Source organism: Nicotiana sylvestris, chromosome 2, assembly GCF_000393655.2.
Source record: "Nicotiana sylvestris chromosome 2, ASM39365v2, whole genome shotgun sequence".
NCBI lineage: Eukaryota > Viridiplantae > Streptophyta > Magnoliopsida > Solanales > Solanaceae > Nicotiana > Nicotiana sylvestris.
The window spans coordinates 30,674,465-30,699,201 of NC_091058.1; the positions used below are offsets into that span (position 1 = coordinate 30,674,465).

At 38.1% G+C, this 24,737-nt stretch overlaps 1 protein-coding gene and 1 non-coding gene across 2 annotated transcripts; one reads left to right on the forward strand and one right to left on the reverse strand.

Annotated features, from left to right (window-relative positions):
* Window positions 1-11,815: 11,815 nt before the first annotated feature.
* On the reverse strand, window positions 11,816-11,922 carry LOC138886602 (small nucleolar RNA R71). The gene has a single exon (XR_011405652.1). It is a non-coding gene; the product is annotated as a small nucleolar RNA R71 (small nucleolar RNA).
* Window positions 11,819-13,209, forward strand: LOC138884122 (uncharacterized). The gene is made up of 2 exons (XM_070164935.1): window positions 11,819-12,286; window positions 12,415-13,209. Exons 1-2 carry the CDS (start codon window positions 11,819-11,821, stop codon window positions 13,207-13,209), a joined length of 1,263 nt encoding a protein of 420 aa, XP_070021036.1.
* The last annotated feature ends 11,528 nt before the right edge of the window (window positions 13,210-24,737 follow it).

The following is a 24,737-nucleotide window of genomic DNA, read 5'->3' on the forward strand; positions in this document are numbered from 1 at the left end:
AATTGAATTATATTATTTTGTGAACTCAGCTACATTTATACTCAACTCGAGATTTAATGATATTTATAATGTTGTTGAGCTGAGCACTATTGTTTTACTGATGCCCAAGAGGCTTATGATTATTTTCTGGACTGATTGAGGCCGAGGGCCATACGTGAGGATATGTTGAGTGATGTGAGGAGGCTTTCAGGCCTCGAGTGTTATATGAGGAGGCTTTCAGGCCTCGTGTGTGATGTGTGAAGGCTTTCAGGCCTATTGATATTGCGCTTGGGCTGTAGGAGCCCCTCCGGAGTCTGTACACACCCCCAGTGAGCGCAGGGTACCCAGGTGAGTTGGGAGTGGGCCCGAGAGGCCGTTGCTTGTGTGTGGTGAGTTGGGAGTGAGCCCGAGGGGCTGATGTTGTGTGCTGGTGAGTTGGGAGTGAGCCCGAGGGGCTGATACTATACTGAGATTTACATATTGAGCCCGAGGGGCAAGCTTTTGATTTATCCTTACTGTGGAAATTATTTGTCTTTACTGTTTTAAAAGAAGAATTATCTGATACTCACTATTTTACTGTATAACTGATTTTACTGCTTGGGATAGCGCTATATTGTGCCGTTATGAGATTTCATGTTTTCAGTCGTTATTTATTTTTATTACTCACTGGGTCGGAGTACTCACATTACTCCCTGCACCATGTGTGCAGATACAGGCAGAGCTGAGTTCGCTCCTGAGCGCTGATTCTTTCCAGACCAGGCGGTGACTAGGAGTAACGAGGTAGCTGTTGACGTCCGCAGCCCCGTTTTCTCCCTTATCTTTGTTATTTATGATAATTCCAGACTTTGTAAAATATTAGTAAACTCTGTAGTAGCTCATGACTTGTGACACCCCGATTTCGGGCTGAGTTGGGAGGGTTTTCCTTGTTCTATCACGTTTATTTCGCATTTAAGATTATATTACCCATGATTTAGACTTATTCCTGCTAAGTAATTATAAAGAGATGTACTGTTTTGTTGATTGGGTGGCCTTGTCCTCACGAGAGGCGCCATCACGACCGAGTTAGGATTTTGGGTCGTGACATTTGACCACAACTCCAGTATTGGTTTTGCCATCAACTTCAGGTTCATATACCGTGTATTGTGATGTTTCAAGCGTTGGGATTGGTTGTGTATTAATGCAGGAGGGTAGAGTTATTGCGTATGCTTCTCGTCAGTTGAAGCCCCATGAGAAGAACTATCTCACTCATGATTTGGAGTTGGCCGCTATAGTTCATGCATTGAAGATTTGGAGGCATTACTTGTATGGTGTATCTTGTGAGGTATTCACTGATCATTGCAGTATTTAGCATTTGTTCAAGTAAAAGGATCTTAATTTGAGGCAGTGGAGATGGTTAGAGTTGCTTAAAGATTATGATATCACCATATTGTATCATCTGGTTAAGGCCAATGTAGTGGCCGATGCTTTGAGCCGAAAGGCAGTGAGTATGGGGAGTTTGGCATATATTTTAGTTGGGGAGAGACCCCTTGCAGTTTATGTTCAGGCCTTGGCCAATCAGTTTGTGAGGTTGGATATTTCAAAGCCCAGTCGGGTGTTGGCGTGTGTTTTTTCTCGATGTTCCTTATATGATCGCATCGAAGAGTGCTAGTATGATGATCCGCATTTGCTTATCCTCAAGGACAGAGTTCAGCATGATGATGTCAGAGATGTGACCATCGGTGATGATGGGGTGTTGAGGATGCAAGGCCGGATTTGTGTGCCCAATGTGGATGGACTTAGAGAGTTGATTTTAGAAGAGGCCCATAGCTCGCGGTATCCCATTCATCCGGGTGCCGCGAAGATGTACTAGGATTTGAGGCAACACTATTGGTGGAGAAGAATGAAGAAAGACATTGTGGGATTTGTAGCTCGGTGTCTCAATTGTCAGCAGGTGAAATATGAGCATCAGAGACCAGGTGGCTTGTTTCAACAGATGGTCATTCCCGAGTGGAAGTGGGAGAGGATCACTATGGACTTTGTTATTGGACTTCCACGAACTTTAAAGAAGTTCAACGCTATTTGGGTAATTGTGGATCGGCTGACCAAGTCCGCGCACTTCATTCCTGTGTGTGCTACTTATTCTTCAGAGCGGTTAGCAGAGTTATACATTCAGGAGATTGTTCGGCTACATGGTGTCCCAATTTCTATCATTTCAGATCGGGGTACTCAATTTACTTCCCAGTTTTGGAAGTCTATTCAGCGAGAGTTAGGTACTCATGTGGACTTGAGCACAGATTTTCATCCTCAGACGGACGGACAGTCCGAGCGTACAATTCAGATATTGGAGGACATGTTGCGTGCTTGTGTTATTGATTTCGGAGGTTCATGGGATAAGTTTCTACCGCTTGCAGAGTTTTCTTATAACAATAGCTACAAGTAGAGTATTTAGATGGCTCCATATGAGGCTTTGTATGGGAGAAGAGGATGCCTTAGAGAAGGTGAAGGTGATTGAGGAGATTCGTACAGCCCAGTCGCGAGAGAAGAGTTATGGACCGGAAGGTTCGAGATGTGTCCTACATGGTTGGTGAGAAGGTCTTGCTGAAGGTTTCGCCTATGAAGGGTTTTATGAGGTTTGGGAAGAAAGGAAAGTTGAGTCCACGATTCATTGGGCCTTTTGAGGTGCTTCAGAGGATTGGGGAGGTGGCTTATGAGCTTGCTTTGCCACCCAACTTGTCGAGTGTGCATCCGGTATTTCATGTTTCTATGCTCCGAAAGTATATTGGGGATCCGTCTCATATTTTGGACTTCAGCACAGTTCAGTTGGATGATGATTTGACCTTTGATGTGGAGCCAGTAGCTATTTTGGGTCGTCAGGTTCGGAAGTTGAAGTCAAGGGATATAGCTTCAGTGAAAGTGCAGTGGACAGGTCGGCCCATGAAGGAGGCTACCTAGGAGACCGAGCAGGAGATGCAGAGCAGATATCCTCAACTATTTGAGGCTTCAGGTATGTTTCTTGACTCGTTCGAGGACGAACGTTTGTTTAAGTTGGGGAGGATGTGACGACCCAGCCAGGTGTCTCATGAGTTACCGCTGCGTTTCCCCCATTTCTACTTCTTTATGTTTCATTATCCGTGTTTTATGTGATCGAGTTGGTTAGTTTGCGTTCGGAGTGGATTTGGTAAGAAATGAGCACTTAGTCTCTTTTAAGAAGGTTTAAGTTGGAAAAGTCAACCGGATGTTGACTTATGTATAGAGGGCTCGGATGTGAGTTTCGATGGTTCGGTTAGCTTTGGGAGGTGATTTATGACTTAGGAGTGTGATCGGAATTGGTTTTGGAGGTCCGATGTAGAATTAGACTTGAATTGGCGAAGTTTGTATTTTGGCGATTCCTGGTTGATAGGTGAGATATTGATCCGGGGGTCGGAATGGAATTCCGAGAGTTGCTGCAGCTTATGTCATTTGGGATGTGTGTGCAAAATTTCAGGTCATTCGGACGTGGTTTGGTTGGGTTTTTGATCAAAAACGAGTTTCGGAAGATTGTAGAAAACTTAGGCTTGAATTCGATGAGTTTTTAGTAATTTGATGTTGTTTGAGCTGTTTTGATGATTGGAACAAGTTTGAATGAGGTATTGGGTCATGTTTGTGCTTTTGGTTGAGGTCCCAGGGGCCTTGGGATGATTTCGGATGGTTAACGGGAAGATTTTAGACTTAAGAGGTTTTAGAAAAATTTGTTGCTTCTAGTGTTTTCGCACCAGCGGCTTGGGAACCGCAGGTGCGGTGTCGCACGTGTGAAGGTAGGGGCCGCAGATGCGAGAGTGGGCTTGGTGAGCAGTTTCCGCAGGAGCGGTCTAGGTGGCCGCATCTGCGAAGCCGCAGATGCGGAATTTTCCATCGCAGATGCAGTTTTGGCTAGTAAGTGAGTGACCGCAGAACCGGTTGATTGGGTCGCATATGCGGTACCGCCGAAGCGGGTTTTGGACCGCAGATGCGGAAAAGCCTGGGCAGAAGGTATATATTTCATCTTTCGTGATTTTTGAAGGGTTTCATCATTTTTAACTTCGGATTGAGGGCTTTTGGGCGATTTTGAAGGGAGATTTCAAGAGAACTTCGATAAGGTAAGGATTTTGAACCTAAAACACGCTTCTACGGTAATATTTCATGGACTGGGACTGAAATTTAAGGAATTAATGGATTAAAAATGGAGGTTTAGGGCTTGAGTTTAAGAGGGCTTAAATTAATGATTTGAGGGGTCAATTGAACTCCGATTCTTGTGCTTTTGATATGTATGAACTCGTGGGGTGATAAGGGATCTAATGATGTGAAAATTTCTGAGTTTCGAGAAGTGGGCCCGGGGCTCGGGTTTTGCAAATTTCGGGATTTTTTGATATTTTTCCATTATTTTCGCTTGGGCTTCGTTTCCTTAGCATATTGTGACGTATTCGTTCTGGTTTTGGATAGATTCGATGCGCGTGGAGGCCGATTCGAGGGGCAAAGGTGTCGCGAGCTAGAGTTGTAGCCGGTTCGAGGTGAGTAGTGATTGTAAATGATGTTTTGAGGGTTTAAACCCCCGGATTTGCACATCGTAGTGCTATATTGAGGTGAGACACGCGCTGGATGATAAGCGTGGGGTCTTTTACTACTGGGGATTGTGACTTGGTCCATCCCGAATGATGATTTTACCGTGTATGTGACTGAAACTTACGTGTTATCCTCATGATTTGGGCTGATTGCTATATTTGGTCTTCGTACCAATTATTTGAACCCTTCAGGGATTTTTATCACTATTTCCTCACTGCTTGACTTATTACTTGAACTCAGTCCTGTTGATATATACTGTTTTACAAACTCAGCCACTTTTACTCACATATGAAACTTAAATGATATTTCTAAATGATGTTTTGGGCTGAGAACTACTGTTTTACTAATGCCCGAGGGGCTTGTGATGATTTTCGGGCTGATTGAGGCCGAGGGCCATATGTGAAGATATACAGAGTGACATGAGGCCGAGGGCCTAAGATACTTTTATACGTCACGAGGTGGCTTGAGTGATGTGAGGCCAAGTGCCAAGTAATGAGAGGCCGAGTGCCGAGAGATAATGCCACGAGGTGGCTTGATATAGCGTTTGGGCCGTAAGGGACCCCTCTGGAGTCTTCCCATCCACAGTGAGCGCAGGTACCTATTATGATACTGAGACTAAGCCTGAGGGGTTGATACTGTACTGAGAGTGAGCCCAAGGGGCTGATACTGTACTGAGAGAAAGCCTGAAGGGCTGATACTGTTTTGAGTGATTGATATTGTGCCGAGAGGCGGATTTCTACTTGTTATTTACTTGCCAAATTACCTGTTTACTTGTTAAAAGGGATTAAACTTGATTTCTTCACTAATTTACTACTTTAAGTGATTTTACTGCTTTGGTATAGATTGCTTTGTGTGTTCACGTTTTTTCTTTGCTTTCAGCCATTATTTATAATTATTACTCACTGAGTTGGAGTACTCACTTTACTCTCTGCACTCCTGTGTGCAGATTCAAGCACAACAGGTCTCGCTCCTGAGTGTTGATCCCTCCAGTCCAGGCGGTGTTTCGGAGAGTACGTGGTAGTTGTTGGCGTCCGCAGCCCCCGTGCCTCCCTTATCTATTTATTTCCATGTTTTTGAACTATTGTATCGGACCTCGTATCTAGTAAACTTGTATCAGGATTCGTTAGTTGCTCATGACCTGTGACACCCCGGTTTCGGCTGTGTCGGGTTGGTTTCTACTGTTGTTATCGTCGTTTCCGCAAATTATAGTTATTATATCATGTTTTAGAACTATTTATGGTATTCAACTGCTTAAAAGAAGTGTTCTATTTTGGTCTGGCTGGCCTTGTCATCACGAGAGGCGCCATCATGACCGGTTCAGGGTTAGGGTCGTGACACCCTCTCCTCCATTCTTATTTGATAATAGCCTGATTTAAGATCCAGTTTTGAAAAGTATTTTGATCCCCCTAACTCATCTAGCAATTCTTCTATCACTGAAATAGGGAATTTATATTTTACTGTGCAGTCTATTAACGTTATATAATCAATGAAAAGCCTTCATGTACCATCTTTCTTTTTAACCATAACAATAGGAGAAGAGAATGGGCTTACACTAGGTCTGATGAGACCGGATTCCAGCATTTCTTTAATAATCTTTTCAATCTCATCCTTCTAGCTTGCAGGGTATCTTTATGGCCTCACATTGATGGGTGAGACTCCCTTCTTCAGAATGATCCTGTGGTCATGAGCTTGATGGGGTGGCAGTGTTGTTGGATTCTCAAAAAGGGGTGCATATTGTTGAAGCATCTTCTGCAAATCCTCTGAATTCTGCACTTACTGAGAGTTTGATGTTATTCTTGTTTCCTGCACTGAGTTTGCTTCTTGTGAGGGTTGAATGAACACCATTAACATCATATGAATTTGACTAGGCTTGTTGAGTACTTTCTGCATTCGAACATCAGCTACTACCTTGAAAGCCCCAGGTTGGCTACCTTTTAGTGACACCTTACTTCCTCCAATTTGGAACTCCATTTTCAACTGTTTGAAATTCCACCTTATATCTCCTAATGTAATGAGCCATTGAATGTTGAGTACTAAATCAGCTCCTCCCAATGGAATAACCAACATATCAGCTTTGAAATCTACTCCTTGCATCTTCCAAGTAACTCCTGCAGTCATCACAGAACTGTGAACTTTACTGCCATCTTCTACAGACACAACAAAAGAGGGAATGGTTTTCAATCTACAACCTAACTTCTTGGCCACTACAAGGTCCATGAAATTATGGGTGGACCCTGAATCAATTAAAATATGAACCATTTTTCCCTTAACAGCTCCCTTTACTCTCATTGTTCTGTAGTTACTAGTTCCATTAAGGGCATGAACAGAAAATTGAGGATTCAAGGCTGATTCCTCAGAGTTTTCACTTTCTTCTAACTCATCTTCCCAAAGAGAATTCTCGACCTCCTCCTCCAGTTCTAGGATAAACAGTTGCTTCCTTCGACTACATTTATGTTCTGCTGTGTACTTTTCATCACAGTAGTAACAAAGGCCATTTGCCCTCTTCTCATCCATCTCCTTAGCTAATAACCTTCTTGACCCTTGAAATGCTGGCTTACTAGCAATCTTGTTGAATTTGCTAGGACCTGAGGTTCTGTTGCCTTCACGACTTTAACTGAAATTGGACCCTCTAGAACTTGATCCCCACATGCTACTAGGTGTGGTTAGTAAGGACCTTGAATTCCTTACTAAGGCTTGTGTGTGACCATGCTGCAATTTTAAGGACTGTTCTGCCAACCTTGCTTGACTATAGGCTTTCATTAGTGTTCTTGGCCCTAGCATCCTTACTTGGACCTCAATCTCGTGTTTTAAATTGGCTAAGAAGATGCTGATGGAATACTCTTTTGTTAGTTCCACTTGATTCAGTAATTCATCAAATTTGTCAAGAAATTCTTAAACACTCCCATTCTGTTTGAAAGCCACCAATTCCGCCATGGGATCTGCATGTTCCACATCTCCAAACCTCAAATAAACTGCCCTAACATAGTCTTCCCAATTTGGGAATCTTCCCATCCTGGGCTTCATGTACATCTTGTGCCATTGAAGGGCCTTTCCTTCCATATTAATAGAAGCAGTTTGGACCATATTTTCCTCCGAAATGTGCTCATAATCAAAGAATTTCTCTACTTTATACAACCAGTCATTAATGTCTTCCCCATTAAATCTGGGAAAATCAAACCTCTGATAATGATCCTCCTGATTAAGGTTTCGACCTCGAACTTGCTTTTCCCCAATTTTAGCAGCTTCTGGAGCTGCTTGGGCCGCCGGAACTCCATTGTTGGTCGCCAACACCAGTATCATCTGTTTAATTTCTCCCAGTGCATCACCTTGAATACGAACTTGTTTGCGTAATTCCTCCATTTCATGCCTCACTTCTCCATTTCTTATGTTAGTTTCCGGTATGACTTCCGGCCGAGAACCGCCTTGCTCTGATACCAATGTCACGTGCTCAATGAAGAACACAGTTAATGTAATCCTAAAGGGTTGGGATGATGAACAACCCTTGAGCAGATTTGCACAATTGAACTAGAAAACAAGAATTGAAGAAGAAGAAGAAGAAGAAGAAGAAGAAGAAGACTGTGATCTTATTGACAGAATACTCAATTTCTCTTGGATGATTACAATTGATCTCCTCCCTTGTATTTAACTACCCCCTTCTCTACGTTTACTAACTGAATTCACAGTTGACTTCTAACCACCTCAACTAATATAACTGACTACTAACTACCTATATAGTAAAAAAACTATTATGCCCTTAGGCTCCTACCCTTCTAGTTATAGTTCATAACATAAAGTGCCAATAGAAAGCACAAAAATGAATTAATTGACTATTGGGAGCAGCTCAAACAAAGAAGAGCCTAGTCCGATCTGAATTCAGGCACGACCCACCAGTCTGCTATTGAGATGAGGTTGACGAATTTGTTTCTGGTTTTCCTTTTCCTAGGTGGCTTGAAACATAATAGCAACATGTAATGGTTATCTTTTCTCCTATAAATGATTTAATCTAATCCATGTAATGCATCAGAGTACGTTTAGTTCTAGAAGTGGAAGAGAACCTGAAAGGAGGATAAGAGAAAAATATCATGCATAAGTTGAACTGGAATCCAATTTTAGTACTAATATTTTTCTCTTTCTTTGTAGGATACAATTAAACTAATAAGAAAAAAGGAACAATGAGAAGAAAAAGTTTACTTTCCAAATTTGCAAAGAAGAACTATAATGCTGAAAATTAAAAGTAAAATGGTGTATGCAACTTTACAAATGATGAAAGTAGTTGTGCACATGAAAAAGTCCAAGCAAATGGTCCACCTGCCGATTTGGAGGATTACATTTTAGCAAACTTTACAACTACAAGCACTTGCAAGTTGCCAACTTGAGAAAATATATGTGAGAAATCAATGTACATCATATACTTTTTCATCTATAAATAGTGCTACATTGAGCTTCTGTAGAGGACACAAAATTGAGAGAGCTTCTTCTTTTCCTTGCTTCTTTCATTACTTTCTTTTCTTCTTTTAGCTATTACAATGTCTTCATTTTTATTTCCGAATAAATTATAATATTGAAAATTACTCTAGCGCCTGTTTTTAATTAAATAGGGGCAATAATTCTCTTGAATATTTCTTTCTATTTTCTTATTTAATGGGAAAGAATATTTCCGTTGTCAGTATTATCTCCATTAAGGAGTAACTTTTCTTGTTTTGGGAGAGTGATGAATCTTAATATTTCTATATAATAGTATATATTATCCCTCAATTTCACATGTTTGAGCTGAAGTTTTTCATTTAAATTTTATTTGCTTTATAGTTAGGTGTTATTTAATTTGTTAACATCTATTTATTTCACACTAAACATTAACTTCTTACTAATTCTGAAATCGAAAGAGGCGAAAGAGTAATATAGTTAATGTTGGTATTGATAAATGTTAACTTTTATTTAGTGACATCTAACTATTATATGTTAAAATTGATTCTACACTTAATTATAATCGAAAGAGACGAATATTGTAGTAATCAGTTATAACAAGTAGGATAACCGAAAGGGACTTACTAAAAAGAGCAAGTTTTAGTTTAAGCATATATTTCTGACTCTTTAATATTACTATTTTGACAATTAATTTGTATAACCGAGAAGAATGCAATTAATTGTTCAATCGTTAGAGGCATTTATATATTTGTGAGAAATAAAAATTGAAGGATAATTTTATCTATTATATAATAGAAATATTAAGTGAAGTTATGATCCCAACACCTTTTTATTATATTTGTGAAAAACAAAATATTTTCTATTGCTTAATTCATGCATTTTTAATTAGTTAATTCACAACTCAACTCTTCCTGATTTTCTCAAATAGTAATTAAAACAAGAAACGTCTGTAGAATAGATAAACCAATCTCTATGGGTTCGACATCTTTCTATACTATAATTTGACGGAGTACGAGTTTAAACTTTATACACACCAGACTCTCGTCAAATTTTTGGTACCGTTGTGGGGGATTGGCAACATCTACTTCAGATTAATTATTTTGTTATTAATTTGAGAACTTACTATTATTATTATTATTATTATTATTATTATTATTATTATTATTAGTAGTAGTAGTAGTAGTAGTAGTAGTAGTAGTAGTAGTAGTAGTAGTAGTAGTAGTAGTAGTAGTAGTAGTAGTAGTAGTAGTAGTAGTAGTAGTAGTAGTAGTAGTAGTAGTAGTAGTAGTAGTAGTAGTAGTAGTAGTAGTAGTAGTAGTAGTAGTAGTAGTAGTAGTAGTAGTAGTAGTAGTAGTAGTAGTAGTAGTAGTAGTAGTAGTAGTAGTAGTAGTAGTAGTAGTAGTAGTAGTAGTAGTAGTAGTAGTAGTAGTAGTAGTAGTAGTAGTAGTAGTAGTAGTAGTAGTAGTAGTAGTAGTAGTAGTAGTAGTAGTAGTAGTAGTAGTAGTAGTAGTAGTAGTAGTAGTAGTAGTAGTAGTAGTAGTAGTAGTAGTAGTAGTAGTAGTAGTAGTAGTAGTAGTAGTAGTAGTAGTAGTAGTAGTAGTAGTAGTAGTAGTAGTAGTAGTAGTAGTAGTAGTAGTAGTAGTAGTAGTAGTAGTAGTAGTAGTAGTAGTAGTAGTAGTAGTAGTAGTAGTAGTAGTAGTAGTAGTAGTAGTAGTAGTAGTAGTAGTAGTAGTAGTAGTAGTAGTAGTAGTAGTAGTAGTAGTAGTAGTAGTAGTAGTAGTAGTAGTAGTAGTAGTAGTAGTAGTAGTAGTAGTAGTAGTAGTAGTAGTAGTAGTAGTAGTAGTAGTAGTAGTAGTAGTAGTAGTAGTAGTAGTAGTAGTAGTAGTAGTAGTAGTAGTAGTAGTAGTATTATTATTATTATTAATATTGTTATTAATATTGTTATTTTTGTTTTTTTGTTACTAGTGTAACTATTGTTACTAGTAATGTCTTTCTAGTTTTCTCTTATTAACAATATTACTACCCACTGTTTTCGTATCATTTTCTTTCTTCATATTTTTAATTTTTATTTTTATTATACGGTATCATTCTGTTGTTTCTAGGATCAGCTAGCTCATTTAAAAAAACATATTTTATTTTCTATTTTTAATTAGTATCACTAGTTATATTAATTACTACTATTATTTTAATATACATTTTTTTCTTTTTAGTATCACCACTACTATTTTAGGAACTAAGTTTGATTTTCTTTCAAAAAACAATTCTTCTCTTTAAGGAATTCAGGTAGTTTATGACCTGCTCTTCCACAAAAGAGTTGGCGAATTACGACTCAGAAATTGAAAAATCTCTTCAATTGCACAGGAAAGGACAAACATCATCTCCTCAAAGTATAACTTGTGAAGAAATGGAGAATGAAGAGCTTAATAATAACCAACTTCCACCACATCAAGTGGAAGAACAATTCGATGAGGTGGCTCCACAACGTGACAGAATACTCAGAGATTATGCAAGGCCGGATCATTTTGAAGGAGAATCAAGTGTGAGGAGACCACCAATTGCAGCAAACAACTTTGAAATTCGCACAGGCTTGATTCAAACCATTCAACAGTCATGTCAGTTTACTGGTGATGCGAGTGAAGATCCTCACACTCATCTAATTGATTTACTTGAATTAGTTGAAACTTGCAGGGATAATGGAGTCACAACAGACGCTATCAGGTTACGACTTTTTCCTTTTTCATTAAAAGATGAAGCAAAAATATGGTTGCGAAGTCTGCTAATAGGTTCAATCACTCCATGGGACCAAATGACTTAGAAATTTCTTAATAAATATTTTTCATCTGCAAAAACATTTAAAATGAAGCAAGAAATCAATAATTTTATGCAAACAGATTCTGAATCTGAATACCAAGTATGGGAACGATTAAAAGCAATATTAAGAAAATGTCCACACCATGGTATTCAAGATCGTGACATCTTATATATTTTTTATCATGGTTTTAAACCCTCAGCTAGAAATGTTATTGATGCAGCATCAGGAGGATCCATAATGAGCAAAACCATTGTAGAAGCTATGCAATTGTTTAACGAAATTTCAGAAAATGTTGCTCAATGGCCCTTTGACAGAATAATTGTTAAAAAAGCAGCAGGAGTCAATCAAGTGGAAGCTTGGAATTCATTAGCGCAACAAATTGCAACTCTGACACAAAAAGTTGAGGCCTTTCAGGTAAATACTCAATCATCATCTCAACTTGAGAATTGTGATGTTTGTGGATGTAATCATCTCAATCATGAGTGTCAAACTTCAACACAAAATAAGGAACAGGTAAATGTGATTGGTTATAGAAACAATTACTCATTCGATAGTCCCATGACACAAAAACATCCACGATTTCAATGGAGCAATCCTAATGGTGTTGAAAATCCTCAAAGATTTTTTAATCAAAGCAGCAGGTACAAGGACCACCTAGTTTTCAAAATCAAAATAGAGGGCAACAAAATTTTCAACAAAATCAGCAGCAACCCCATAGAGCTCATCAACAAAGCCTTGAAGACCTGATGTACAAATTCATTAAGGCTACTGACGAGAAGGTTAAAAGTCAATATTCAGCTATCAAGAATTTGGAAATTCAGGTAAGCCAATTAGTAACCCTCATGTCTGGGCAAATAAAAGGTTCTTTACCAAGTAACACCGAGAAAAATCCAAAGGAACACCTCAAAACCATCTCTCTGCGATCAGGTAAAACTCTTGATGATCCATATGCAAATAGACAAGGAAAGCCACAAGAAGTGGAACACATAAATGAAGGTGAGAATAAAAGAGACACTGAACTTCTAAAAGAACAAAAAGATAAAGGAAAAAAGGTACAAGAAAATGAAGTGATGATAAATCCTTACTCTGTACCCCTTCTATTTCCCCAAAAGCTAAAAAGAAAAAAGCTTGACAAACAGTTCTCAAAGTTTCTAGAAATTTTAAAACAACTTTACATTAACACACCTTTTACAGATGCTTTGAAGAAAATGCCGGCATATGCTAAATTTCTTAAAGAAATTTTGTCAAGTAAAAGAAAACTGGAAGAAGTTTCAGTAGTTAAGTTTACAAAAAAATGTAGTGATATACTTCAAAATAAGCTTCCACAGAAACTTGGTGATCCAAGCAGTTTTACAATTCCTTGTACTTTGGGAGGTGCTCACTTTGAAAAGGCATTATGTGATTCAGGTGCTTCAATAAATCTAATGCTTTTTTAATTTTCAGGAAATTAGAACTTGGTGAAATGAAGGACACTGGTGTGTCTCTACAATTGGCTGATCAAAGTACTAAAAAACCGAAAGGAATACTTGAAAATGTCATTATTAGAGTTGATAAATTTATATTTCCAGTAGATTTTATAGTACTTGAAATGGAAGAAAATACTGAGGTACCATTGATTTTAGGCAGACTATTTCTGGCAACAGGAAGAGCAATAATTGATGTCCATCAAGGACAATTAATTTTGCGAGTTGATGAGGAAAGAGTGATTTTTGATATGCAGAAAATAATGAAATATCCTGAGGATGAGTCATCATCATCTTGTTTTCAAATTGATTTGTAGAATCACCTTGCAAATGAATATAAAGATGATCAACTGATTACTGATTCATTGGAAAGATGTTTGGCATAGTCAGGTACCATAAGTGATGATGATATCACAATCAGAAAAGAAGCTGAAATACTGGAAAAAGATTCTGAAAATGAGAAAGTCTCACTAGAAGAAGTTCAACCAAAAATTGAACTCAAAACTCTTCCTTCTCATTTAAAATACGTTTTTCTTGAACCTAAATTATTTTCAGTAATTATTTCATCTTCTTTGACTGCAAAACAAGAAATAAAACTAATGAAGGTGTTAAGAGAACACAAAAGAGCCTTAGGATGAACTATAGCTAACATCAATGGAATCAGTCTAGCTATTTACACGCATAGGATTCTTATGAAGGATAATTACAAGCCAATAGTCCAACCCCAGAGGAGACTAAACCCAACAATGCAGGAAGTCGTCAAAAAAGAAGTGGTGAAACTTCTAGCAGCATGTATCATTTATCCAATATCTGACAGTCCTTAGGTACGTTCTGTATAGGTAGTACCAAAGAAAGGAGGTATGACAGTAATAAAAAATGAAAATAATGAAAATAATGAACTCATACCTACTAGAACAGTCACAGGATGGAGAGTCTGTATTGATTACAGACGACTTAATGATGCCACAAGGAAAGATCATTTTCCTTTACCTTTTATTGACCAAATGCTTGAAAGAGTTGCAGGCCATGGTTTTACTACTTTCTTGACGGATATTCAGGATATAATCATATACCAATTGCTTCAGAAGATCAGGAAAAAACCACATTCACATGTGTATGTATGCTTATAGAAGAATGCCATTTGAACTATGTTCGCTCCTGCTACATTTCAGCGCTGCATGTCGGCAATTTTCTCAGACCATGACTGAAAAGTTTCTTGAAATTTTTATGGATGATTTAATACTTTTTGGTATGACATTTGAATATTGTCTCTATCATTTAACTTTGGTGCTTAAAAGAGTGAAGAGACAAATTTGGTTCTTAACTGGGAAAAATGTCACTTCATGGTAACGGAGGGAATTGTTTTAGGACATAAAATTTCTGCTAAAGGAATTGAAGTTGATAAGGCTAAAATTAATCTTATAGCAGGATTACCCCCTCCTACCACTGTTAAAGGTATTAGAAGCTTCTTAGGGCATGCAGGTCTTTATAGAAGGTTTATAATAGATTTTTCAAAAATTTCAAAACCCTTGACTAACCTACTGATGAAAGATGTGAAGTTTGAATTTTCAAATAATTGCAGGAAAGCATTTGGGATTCTCAAGGAACATTTGACTAATGCTCCAATTGTTGTTTCTCCTGATTGGAGCGAACCATTTGAAATAATGTGTGATGCAAGTGATATAGCAGTTGGAGTGATATTGGGACAAAAGAGAGACAAGATTTTCAGGCCTATTTACTACGCCAGTAGAACCATCAATGTCACGACCCAAAATCCACTAAGGGACATGATGGTGCCAGACACCGCTGTCAGGCAAGCCAACCATAAATACTTAATTAAATTCTCGTTTAAATAATTGTAAAAACTATGATCTTCCTTCAATTCGGCTAGTAAAAGATAATATTTACAAAATAAATAAAAGAATGTTTAGAAGTTAATACAGAATACCCCTTAAACATCCCAGAACCCGGTGTCAGAAGTGCATGAGCAATTTTTAGGAAATAATATAATACAACAACTGTCCGGAATACAAATTGGACAGAAAAAGAAATACAGTACAATATTCTGAAGGAGACTCTGCTGGCTGCGGGTCATCTCAAGAGGTGCAACCCACCTAAGTCTCCGTATCAACCATGCCCCTGTGCCCAACTAGGCCACTAGACATACATGTGCATGTGCAACAAAAATGCACAGCAAGTGTAGTATGAGTACAAAAACAACGTGTACCCAGTAAGTATCATGTCTAATCTCGAAGAAGTAGAGACGAGAGATCGACTTCGACACTTACTAGTGGTCCAATAATAATATATTAATAATTCGAATAATCATAGATTTATTAAAAACGGCAGTAAACTCAATAAGTCAAAAAAACAAGTAAACATTCCTTTTTATATTTAGAAGTCTCCAAATTCATAATCCATTATTTATCAATTTATCTCAGACCAGGGAAGCAATATCAATTTGTAAATCTCAAGCAAGAATTACAAGCATGCGCAAATCATGCCGAGGTCGTACGGCCCGATCCAACAAATATTTAAATTGTGCACTACGAGGTGGTCGAATAGCGCGAACCACAGATACATCTATTACCCTGCTCGCGAATCATACGTGCGACGCGGTCAAATATAAATAGTAGAGTTACCCCGCTCGCAAATCATACATGCGATGAAGGTACTCATAGATACACAGTCAAACAGTCAATTAAGAATTTATCAAGAAACATTTATCCAAGGAAAAGTCAATTCTCTTTTAACGATTTAAGAAAATGAGGTTTAACCCTTTTTAGAAATTCTTTTACTAATTCGATATGATTTAGGCAATTTCAGTTGTCAATGAGATTACAAATATTTCAGGTACATGTTTTTGGGTCCTAGACTACCCAGACTTAAACATAATAGTAGCTACGCACGGACTCTCGTCACCTCGTGCGTACGTAGCCCCCACAAATAGGAGCACGTAACCAATTATTTCACATATGGGGACAATTCCCTCTTACAAGGTTAGAAAGGAGACTTACCTCGCTCAGAAGTCCAATAACTGGCTTCCAAGCCCCTTCCAACAACTCAAACCAATGCCCCAACGCTCCAAAACTAGCCAAATAATGGGCAAACTAATGAAAATATACCCTAATACTCATAAAAATTCAATTTATATAAAATTCCAACTCCGCTTGAAAAGTTGATAAAATTACCCTCGGGCCCACGTGACCGAATTCCAAAAAATTTCAAAGATAAAGTTTACTCACAACCTCACGAACTCAAATGTATAATTGGCTCTCAATTTCATGTCCAAAATCATGGTCAAAATCCAAGAATACAAATTTCCTAGGTTTTCTTCAAAATCCCAAAATTTCTACTAATTTACATGATTTTCCATGTTAAGATCTAGATATAATCCAAGTAATTAACTTGCAATAGGTGAAAATCACTTACCTTGATATGGATGATGAAAATGGAGCTCCAAAATCGCTCCTAGGTCGGCTCCCATGGAGGAAATAAGATGAAATAAGACAAGCCCATTTCTTTACACTTATACACTGCCCAGACAACTCTTCTTCGCGTTCGCGAGGCCCCCATCGTGTCCGCGAAGAAGAAAATTCCCAAATCCATTTTCCAAACTCTTCTCAGACATCCTCTAGTATAATAGATATAACTTTTTGTACAAAACTCCAAATAACAAATGATTTAATGTTTTGAAAATTAGACACCAATCTACAACTTTCATGTTTTGTTCATCTCCCAATTCCTTATAGATTTTGAGATATAAGCTGTCAAATTCAGCCCTGTGCAACACAAATTTCTTCTTCATCTTCCCGAACAGCCTATAGTGTATCAGCAATAACTTTTAGTACACAAATCCAAATGCTAAATGGTTTACTTTTCTGAAAACTAGACACAAAGGGCTACAACTTTTATTTTAGTATCATTGCCAAATTTCATATAGATTATGAGATATGAGCCTCTGAATTCAGACCTGTGCAACAGAGATTTCCTTCTTCGCGAACGCGAGGATCTCTTCGCGAACGCGAAGAACAGAGTCCCTGAAGCCAAATCCTTCTTCGCGAACACGAGAGGATCCTCGTGAACGCGAATAACAACACCAGACACCAGCAACAGCTATTGCAAAACAACCCGAAACAATCTGAAACCACCCCAAAACACACTCGAGGCCCCCGAGGCCCCATCCAATCACACACAAACCAGTCCCATAACATAACATGGACCTGCTCGAGGCCTCAAATCACATCAAACAACATTGAAATTAGGAATCGCACCCCAATTCAAGCTTAATAAACTTTAGAACTTCAAACTTCTACATTCGATGTCAAAACCTATCAAATCACGTCCAATTGATCTCAAATTTTGCACACAAGTCACATTCGACATTACGGACCTACTCCAACTTCCGGAATTAGATTCTGACCCCGATATCAAAAGGTCAACTTCCGGTCAAACTCCTCTAAAATCTTCAAATTTCTGTCTTTAGCCAAATTATTCCAAAATGACCCTAGGACCTCCGAATTCACTTCCAGTCGCGCTCCCAACACAAGAATTACCATACGGAGCTATTCCCAGACTCGGAATCTCAAACAGACATTGATAACACTGAAATGCACTTCAACCCAAACTTATGAAATTCTTTCAAAAATGCTAACTTCCACAATAGGTGCCGAAACGTTCCCGGTTCTTCTAAAACCCGATCTGGACATACGCCCAAGTCCAAAATCATCATACAAACCTGCTGGAACCTTTGAATCCCGATTCCGAGGTTGTTTACTCAAAAATCCAATCTTATTCAATTCTTTCAACTTAGAGCTTCAGAAATGAGGATTTACTTTCCAAATCAACTCTGAACTTCCCGAAATTCAATTCCGACCATGCGTACAAGTCATAATACCTGAAGTGAAGCTGCTCATGGCCTCAAACTGCTGAACAACGTGCTGGAGCTTGAAATGACCGGTTGGGTCGTTACATTCTCTCCCACTTAAACATATGTTCGTCCTCGAACGTGCTGAGAACTACACTGGAGTAGTCTGAAATCGTTGTTTAACACCTCGTGCACCTACCCGTGCTACCACAACTCAGTTAAGCACATTAGCTCGATCAATTCTGAAGATATTCCCTTTTATTCACGCAAATAAGCTTAGAGCCCAATTCCAACATCTGGAATTCTCTGTTAGGCCTGCGTCCAATATATGAACACTGTATCAATCACTACACGAGGTACCAGAACATGACTGCATGCCTTTGCTGAATTCTCGTCATGTAACACCTTATTTACAGGACCACAATAACATTCTCTAATTATAATAACCAACATTCCCCGAATTTGATGCTCGCAACGCACCTCATGATATACATAGGTCTTGCTCTAACTCTTACAATACCACCACGACGGAAGTGACGTGTAGAAATTCAGAACCAACTGCCGAATCAACAAATCATTGGATCTATACTCGTGACAAGAACCGTCACCTCATTCTAAACCAAGTAATGGTCTTTTCTCCTTAATATACTTCATATAATCAGATTGCACTGATCCTAAATCTAATGATCTCATCTCACCCAGTACGAACTGCTCAGGCAATAAGCCACCCCGGACATGATCAAAAGTCTCATATGATGCCACAATGTGCCAATAGGCTATGAACTCGAACGTGACAAAAGGAAAACGAACTCTATAAGGGACTACTCAACTCACGCACTAATATGGACTTTCCTAAGAAAATAGGAAACAAGGCACACAAAAATAGCATATAGAAAATTGTACTCAACATCACACTGTTGTGGCGTGCAACCCGATCCAAATAACATACCCATGGCGGTGTGTCACCCGATCCACACATAGAATTCACATAAGGAGATATACATCGAGCTAAATTGCTCATTACAACAAAATACCGAATATCGGTCACAAGCACGCTAAGTGCATAATGTCATCCCTAGGGAGACATATAGCACCATACGCTACAAAACTCAAGCACAACCGATATGCGACATACGATCTGAATCTCAAGAGCCATCCTGCTCGTATAACATCGTCTCTACGTAGAACCTCAACACATAAGAAATTTACCAAGTCGTTTCACAACTCACATGGCACAAAGTAATATTACATGAAATAGACGATGATGAAATAACATTCAACGGCTGAATATTCCTCCATAAGGAGCGCTATGCCGAAATGAACACATCCGGCCTGAGATAGAGCCCATATTCATACTTAAATCCATCCACATACCTCTAGCCGATTCTGATCGTATCGAACTAGGCCCATAATCTTTTCTGTGTCCATAATAACCCCTTTTTCCCATAACACACAAGAACAATCATCATAACCGGAGCAGTCCTCCATAGTCCACAACCCAATAAACCGAGTGCCCTCCAGGCTTAAATTCTCAAATTAATGATATCACCACAATCTTCATACTTGGTTTAATTCTTCAATCAATCAAGTGACTACATGCTCCACTTATACAATCTTCTCATGGGCCACGCTCCCACGACCTTCCGTAACAGATAACAAGTCTGCACACCCATACCACCGGCCGCACTAATACTGAAAAGCGATCAAGAATCCATAACCAGGATGCAAAGCCTCTTTCACAAAACACCAATCTCAGGTGACGCTGAAGACAATGCCAACTTACTCTAATCATTCAAATCCTTTTCACGCTCATCCGAGCTCGTAACATCCTTGTCAACACCGAACCGCAACCTTGATCCTCACTTTCAAATTCCATATCACTCATTGCACTCAACATGCCAATATGCGATAGCACAAGATCTTCATCTTAACTCCTGGACCACTAATATTGTAAACACTTCATCACCTGGAAACGTTTTACTTAACTCCTTCCAGGAGGACCATAGCAACACGCGAGTTAATTCTCATAATCGTAGAACATTCAATTCTTCAAGTAGTGGCCTAAACCACCACAAACCTTTCGGGGTCTGCCTACACATAATAGGCCATAATACTTGAATACTTCCGAACAATATCAATTACGGCGGTCGTCGAGCCTCGCATGCATCGCCATCGCTATGCCAATAACCAGCTTCCAAGCCCCTTCCAACAACTCAAACCGATGCCCCAACGCTCCAAAACTAGCCAAATAACAGGAAAACCAATGAAAATACACCCTATTACTCATAATAATTCAATTTATATAAAATACCAACTCTGCTCGAAAAGTTGACAAAATCGTCCTCGGGCCCACGTGACCGGATTTCGAAATTTTTTGAAAGTAAGTTTACCCACAACCTCATGAACTCAAATGTATAATTGGCTCTCAATTTCATGTCCAAAATCATGGTCAAAATCCAAGAATACAAATTTCCTAGGTTTTCTTCAAAATCCCAAAATTTCTACTAATTTACATGATTTTCCATGTTAAAATCTAGATATAATCCAAGTAATTAACTTGCAATAGGTGGGAATCACTTACCTTGACATGGATGATGAAAATAGAGCTCCAAAATCGCTCCTACGTTGACTCCCATGGAGGAAATGAGATGAAATAAACAAACCCATTTCTTTACACTTATACACTGCCCAGACGACTCTTCTTCGTGTTCACGAGACCCCCATCGCATTCGCAAAGAAGAAAATTCCCAAAACCATTTTTCAAACTCTTCTCAGACAGCCTCTAGTATAATGGCCATAACCTTTTGTACAAAACTTCAAATAACTAATAATTTAATGTTTTAAAAACTAGACACCAAGATCTACAACTTTCATGTTTTGGTCGTATCCCAATTCTTTATAGATTTTGAGATATAAGCTACCAAATTCAGCCCTGTGCAACACAAATTTCTTCTTCATCTTCCCGGATAGCTGTAGTGTATCAGCCATAACTTTTGGTACATAAATCCAAATACTAAATGGTTTACTTTTCCGAAAATTAGACACAAAGGGATATAACTTTTATTGGATCATCTCCAAATTTCTTATAGATTGCGAGATATGAGCCTCCGAAGTCAGACCTGTGCAACAGAGATTTCCTTCTTCGCGAACGCGAGGATCTCTTCGCGAACGCGAAGAACAGAGTCCCTGAAGCCAAATCCTTCTTCGCGAACGCGAGAGGATCCTCGCGAACGCGAATAACAACACCAGACACCAGCAACAGCTATTGCAAAACTGCCCGAAACAATCTGAAACCACCCTAAAATACACCCGAGGCCCCGTCCAATCAGACAAACCAGTCCATAACATAACATGGACCTGCTTGAGGCCTCAAATCACATCAAACAACATCGAAATCATGGATCTCACCCCAATTCAAGCTTAATGAACTTTAGAACTTCAAACTTCTACATTCGATGTCAAAACCTATCAAATCACGTCCAATTGATCTCAAATTTTGCACACAAGTCACATTCGACATTACGGACCTACTCCAACTTGCGGAATTGGATTCCGACCCCGATATCAAAAAGTCCACTTCCGGTCAAACTTCTCTAAAACCTTCAAATTTCTATCTTTAGCCAAATGATTCTAAAATGACCTTAGGACCTCCGAATTCACTTCCGATCACACTCCCAACACCAGAATCACCATACGGAGCTATTCCCAGACTCGGAATCCCAAACAGACATTGATAACACTGAAATGCACTTCAACCCAAACTTATGAAATTCTTACAAAAATGCTAACTTCCACAATAGGTATTGAAATGTTCCCGGGTCTTCCAAAATCTGATTCGGACATACGCCCAAGTTCGAAATCATCATACGAACCTGCTAGAACCTTCGAATCTCGATTCCGAGGTCGTTTCCTAAAAAATCCAATTTTAGTTAATTCTTTCAACTTAGAGCTTCCGAAATGAGGATTTTCTTTCCAAATCAACTCCGAACTTCCCAAAATTCAATTCTGACCATGCGTACAAGTCATAATGCCTGAAGTGAAGCTGCTCATGGCCTCAAACTGCTGAACGATGCGCTAGAGCTTGAAACAACCGGTCGGGTCGTTGCACTCAATGAAGCTCAAAAGAATTATGCCACAACTGAGAAGGAGCTACTTGCAGTAGTATTTGCATTTGACAAATTTTGTTCCTATTTGATAGGAATGAAGGTTATAGTATTTACTGATCATGCTGCTTTAAAATACCTCTTAGCAAAGAAATATGCTAGATCTAGATTGCTAAGATGGATACTTCTTTTGCAAGAATTTGATCTTGAAATAAAAGATAGAAAAGGTTCAGAAAATCAGGTGGCTGACCACCTATCACGTTTGGAAAATCCTCCAACCGAAACAACAGATATCAAGGAGGAATTTCCTGATGAGCATGTTTATACAATCGCTACAGTTACAAATCAGACACCTTGGTTTGCTGACATTGCCAACTACTTAGTTGGAGGATGGATCCCAAAAGATTTATCTTACGAACAAAGAAAAAAGCTCAAAAAAGAAAAAAGTTACTATTTTTGGGAAGATCCTTACTTGTTTAAATTTTGTGTAGATGGTATGATCAGGAGATGTGTAGCAGAAATAGAGATGAACAATATCCTAAGCCACTGTCATGATGGAGCTGTAGGAGGACACTATGGAGGAAGACGAACAGCCGCAAAAGTACTTGAAGCTGGGGGTTTTTTGGCCCACTTTATTTAGAGATGCAAGAAATTATGTCGCCACTTGTGACACATGCCAGAGAAGAGGTAACATTTCAAAAAGGGATGAGATACCTCTTAACTCTATCTTTATGTGTGAAATATTTGATGTTTGGGTCATTGATTTTATGGGTCTTTTTCCTCCTCCAAACTGTTGTGAATATATTTTAGTTGCTGTTGACTATGTCTCAAAATGAGTAGAAGCAATGGCCACTAGAAAAAATGATGCTCATGTTGTTTGTGCTTTTATCAAGAAAAATATTTTTTCTTGATTTGGAACTCCACGAGTTATCATAAGCGATCGGGGAATTTATTTTGTAAATAAACAATTTGCTAGTTTGTAGTCAAGATATGGAGTAACTCATAAAATAGGAACTCCATATCATGCTCAACAAGCGGACATGTTGAAGTATCCAATAGTGAATTAAAAAGAATTTTAGAAAAAACTCTGTGGTTCTTCTCGAAAAAATAGGTCTTTAAAGTTAGATGATTCTTTATGGGCATACATAACTGCTTTCAAAACTCCCATAGGCACATCTCCTTATAGATTAATTTTTGGAAAAGCTTGTCATTTACCCGTGGAACTTGAACATAAAGCATATTGGTCTATAAAGTTGTTAAATCTAAATTTGCCAGATGCAGGTAAAAATCGTCTGTTGCAGCTTGATGAATTGGAGGAGTTCAGACTTGAAGCATATGAAAATGCTAAAATGTACAAAGAAAAAACAAAAAAATAGAATGATAACTTCATTCTCCATAAGGAGTTTACAATTGGAGACCAAGTTCTTCTGTACAATAGCCGGTTGAGATTATTCCCGGAAAAATTCAAGTCACGTTGGTCAGGACCGTACATTGTAACAGAAGTTACCTCCTATGGTGCCATTGAAATACAACATACAGATGGGGGAGACAAATTCAAAGTAAACGGTCATCGTTTGAAGTCTTATATCAGCAGATTCTTCAACAAACAGGCTTCAACAATTGTTTTTGCCTAATTTTTAAAATAAGTCGAGCTGGCGACGTTAAACTCAGAACTACTTTCTTTCCCTCTCTTTAATTGTATAAGTAATTAGTAGTAACATATAATATTTCCTTTTTAGTAAGTTATTTAATAAATTTAGTTTTTTTTCGTCTTATATATATATAAAAAAAAGAATAAAAAAATAATAATTGCATGTTTGTATTAACATATGTGTGTGTGTGTGTGTATTTAGTATGTATTGATATATTTTGCCATGATAAAGAAGCAATCCCATAATTTTGACAATGAAAGTTTTCTCCTATCATGAAAAAGAATATTTTCTTTGCCATAATCTTGTCTTTGTTATATGAGAAAAACCTTGAGAAGCCAAGGAAAAGGAAATGAGTACAGAATAAAAAAAAATCAGGGAAGCACCTTTATCTTCATTTTTTTTTAAATTTGTTTATCATGAGGACATGATATTATTTAAGCTTGGGGCAGAGGAATATTTTTGTTATATATGTGTTTCTTTAAAGTTTTTTTTCTTTTTCCTCTATTAAAAGCAAAAGGTAAAAAAAAACTCGATAAAAATTGAGTTGCCTTATTCCTAAGGCGACTTATTTCATGTACTTCCATGAATTTCTTTTTCGGTTCTTTGACATGGTCGTAATATTTTGAATCGAACATTTTTTAGGACTTTTAGTTGTTTAATTTGTTTTGGTAAATAAGTTGGCTAAACTTGATTTGACTTGAAAAGCATGAGACTTAAAAAAAACGAAATTGATTAAGTACCAATCATTGGTTTTATGATTACATTTTTAAGCTCATACTTACTTATTGATGATTGAAATCATAATTTTTGTGGCTCCAAGTGTATTGTGCGGTTAGCTTATATTATCTAGTTCTCCTGCTTATTTGGAAATCTAGAACT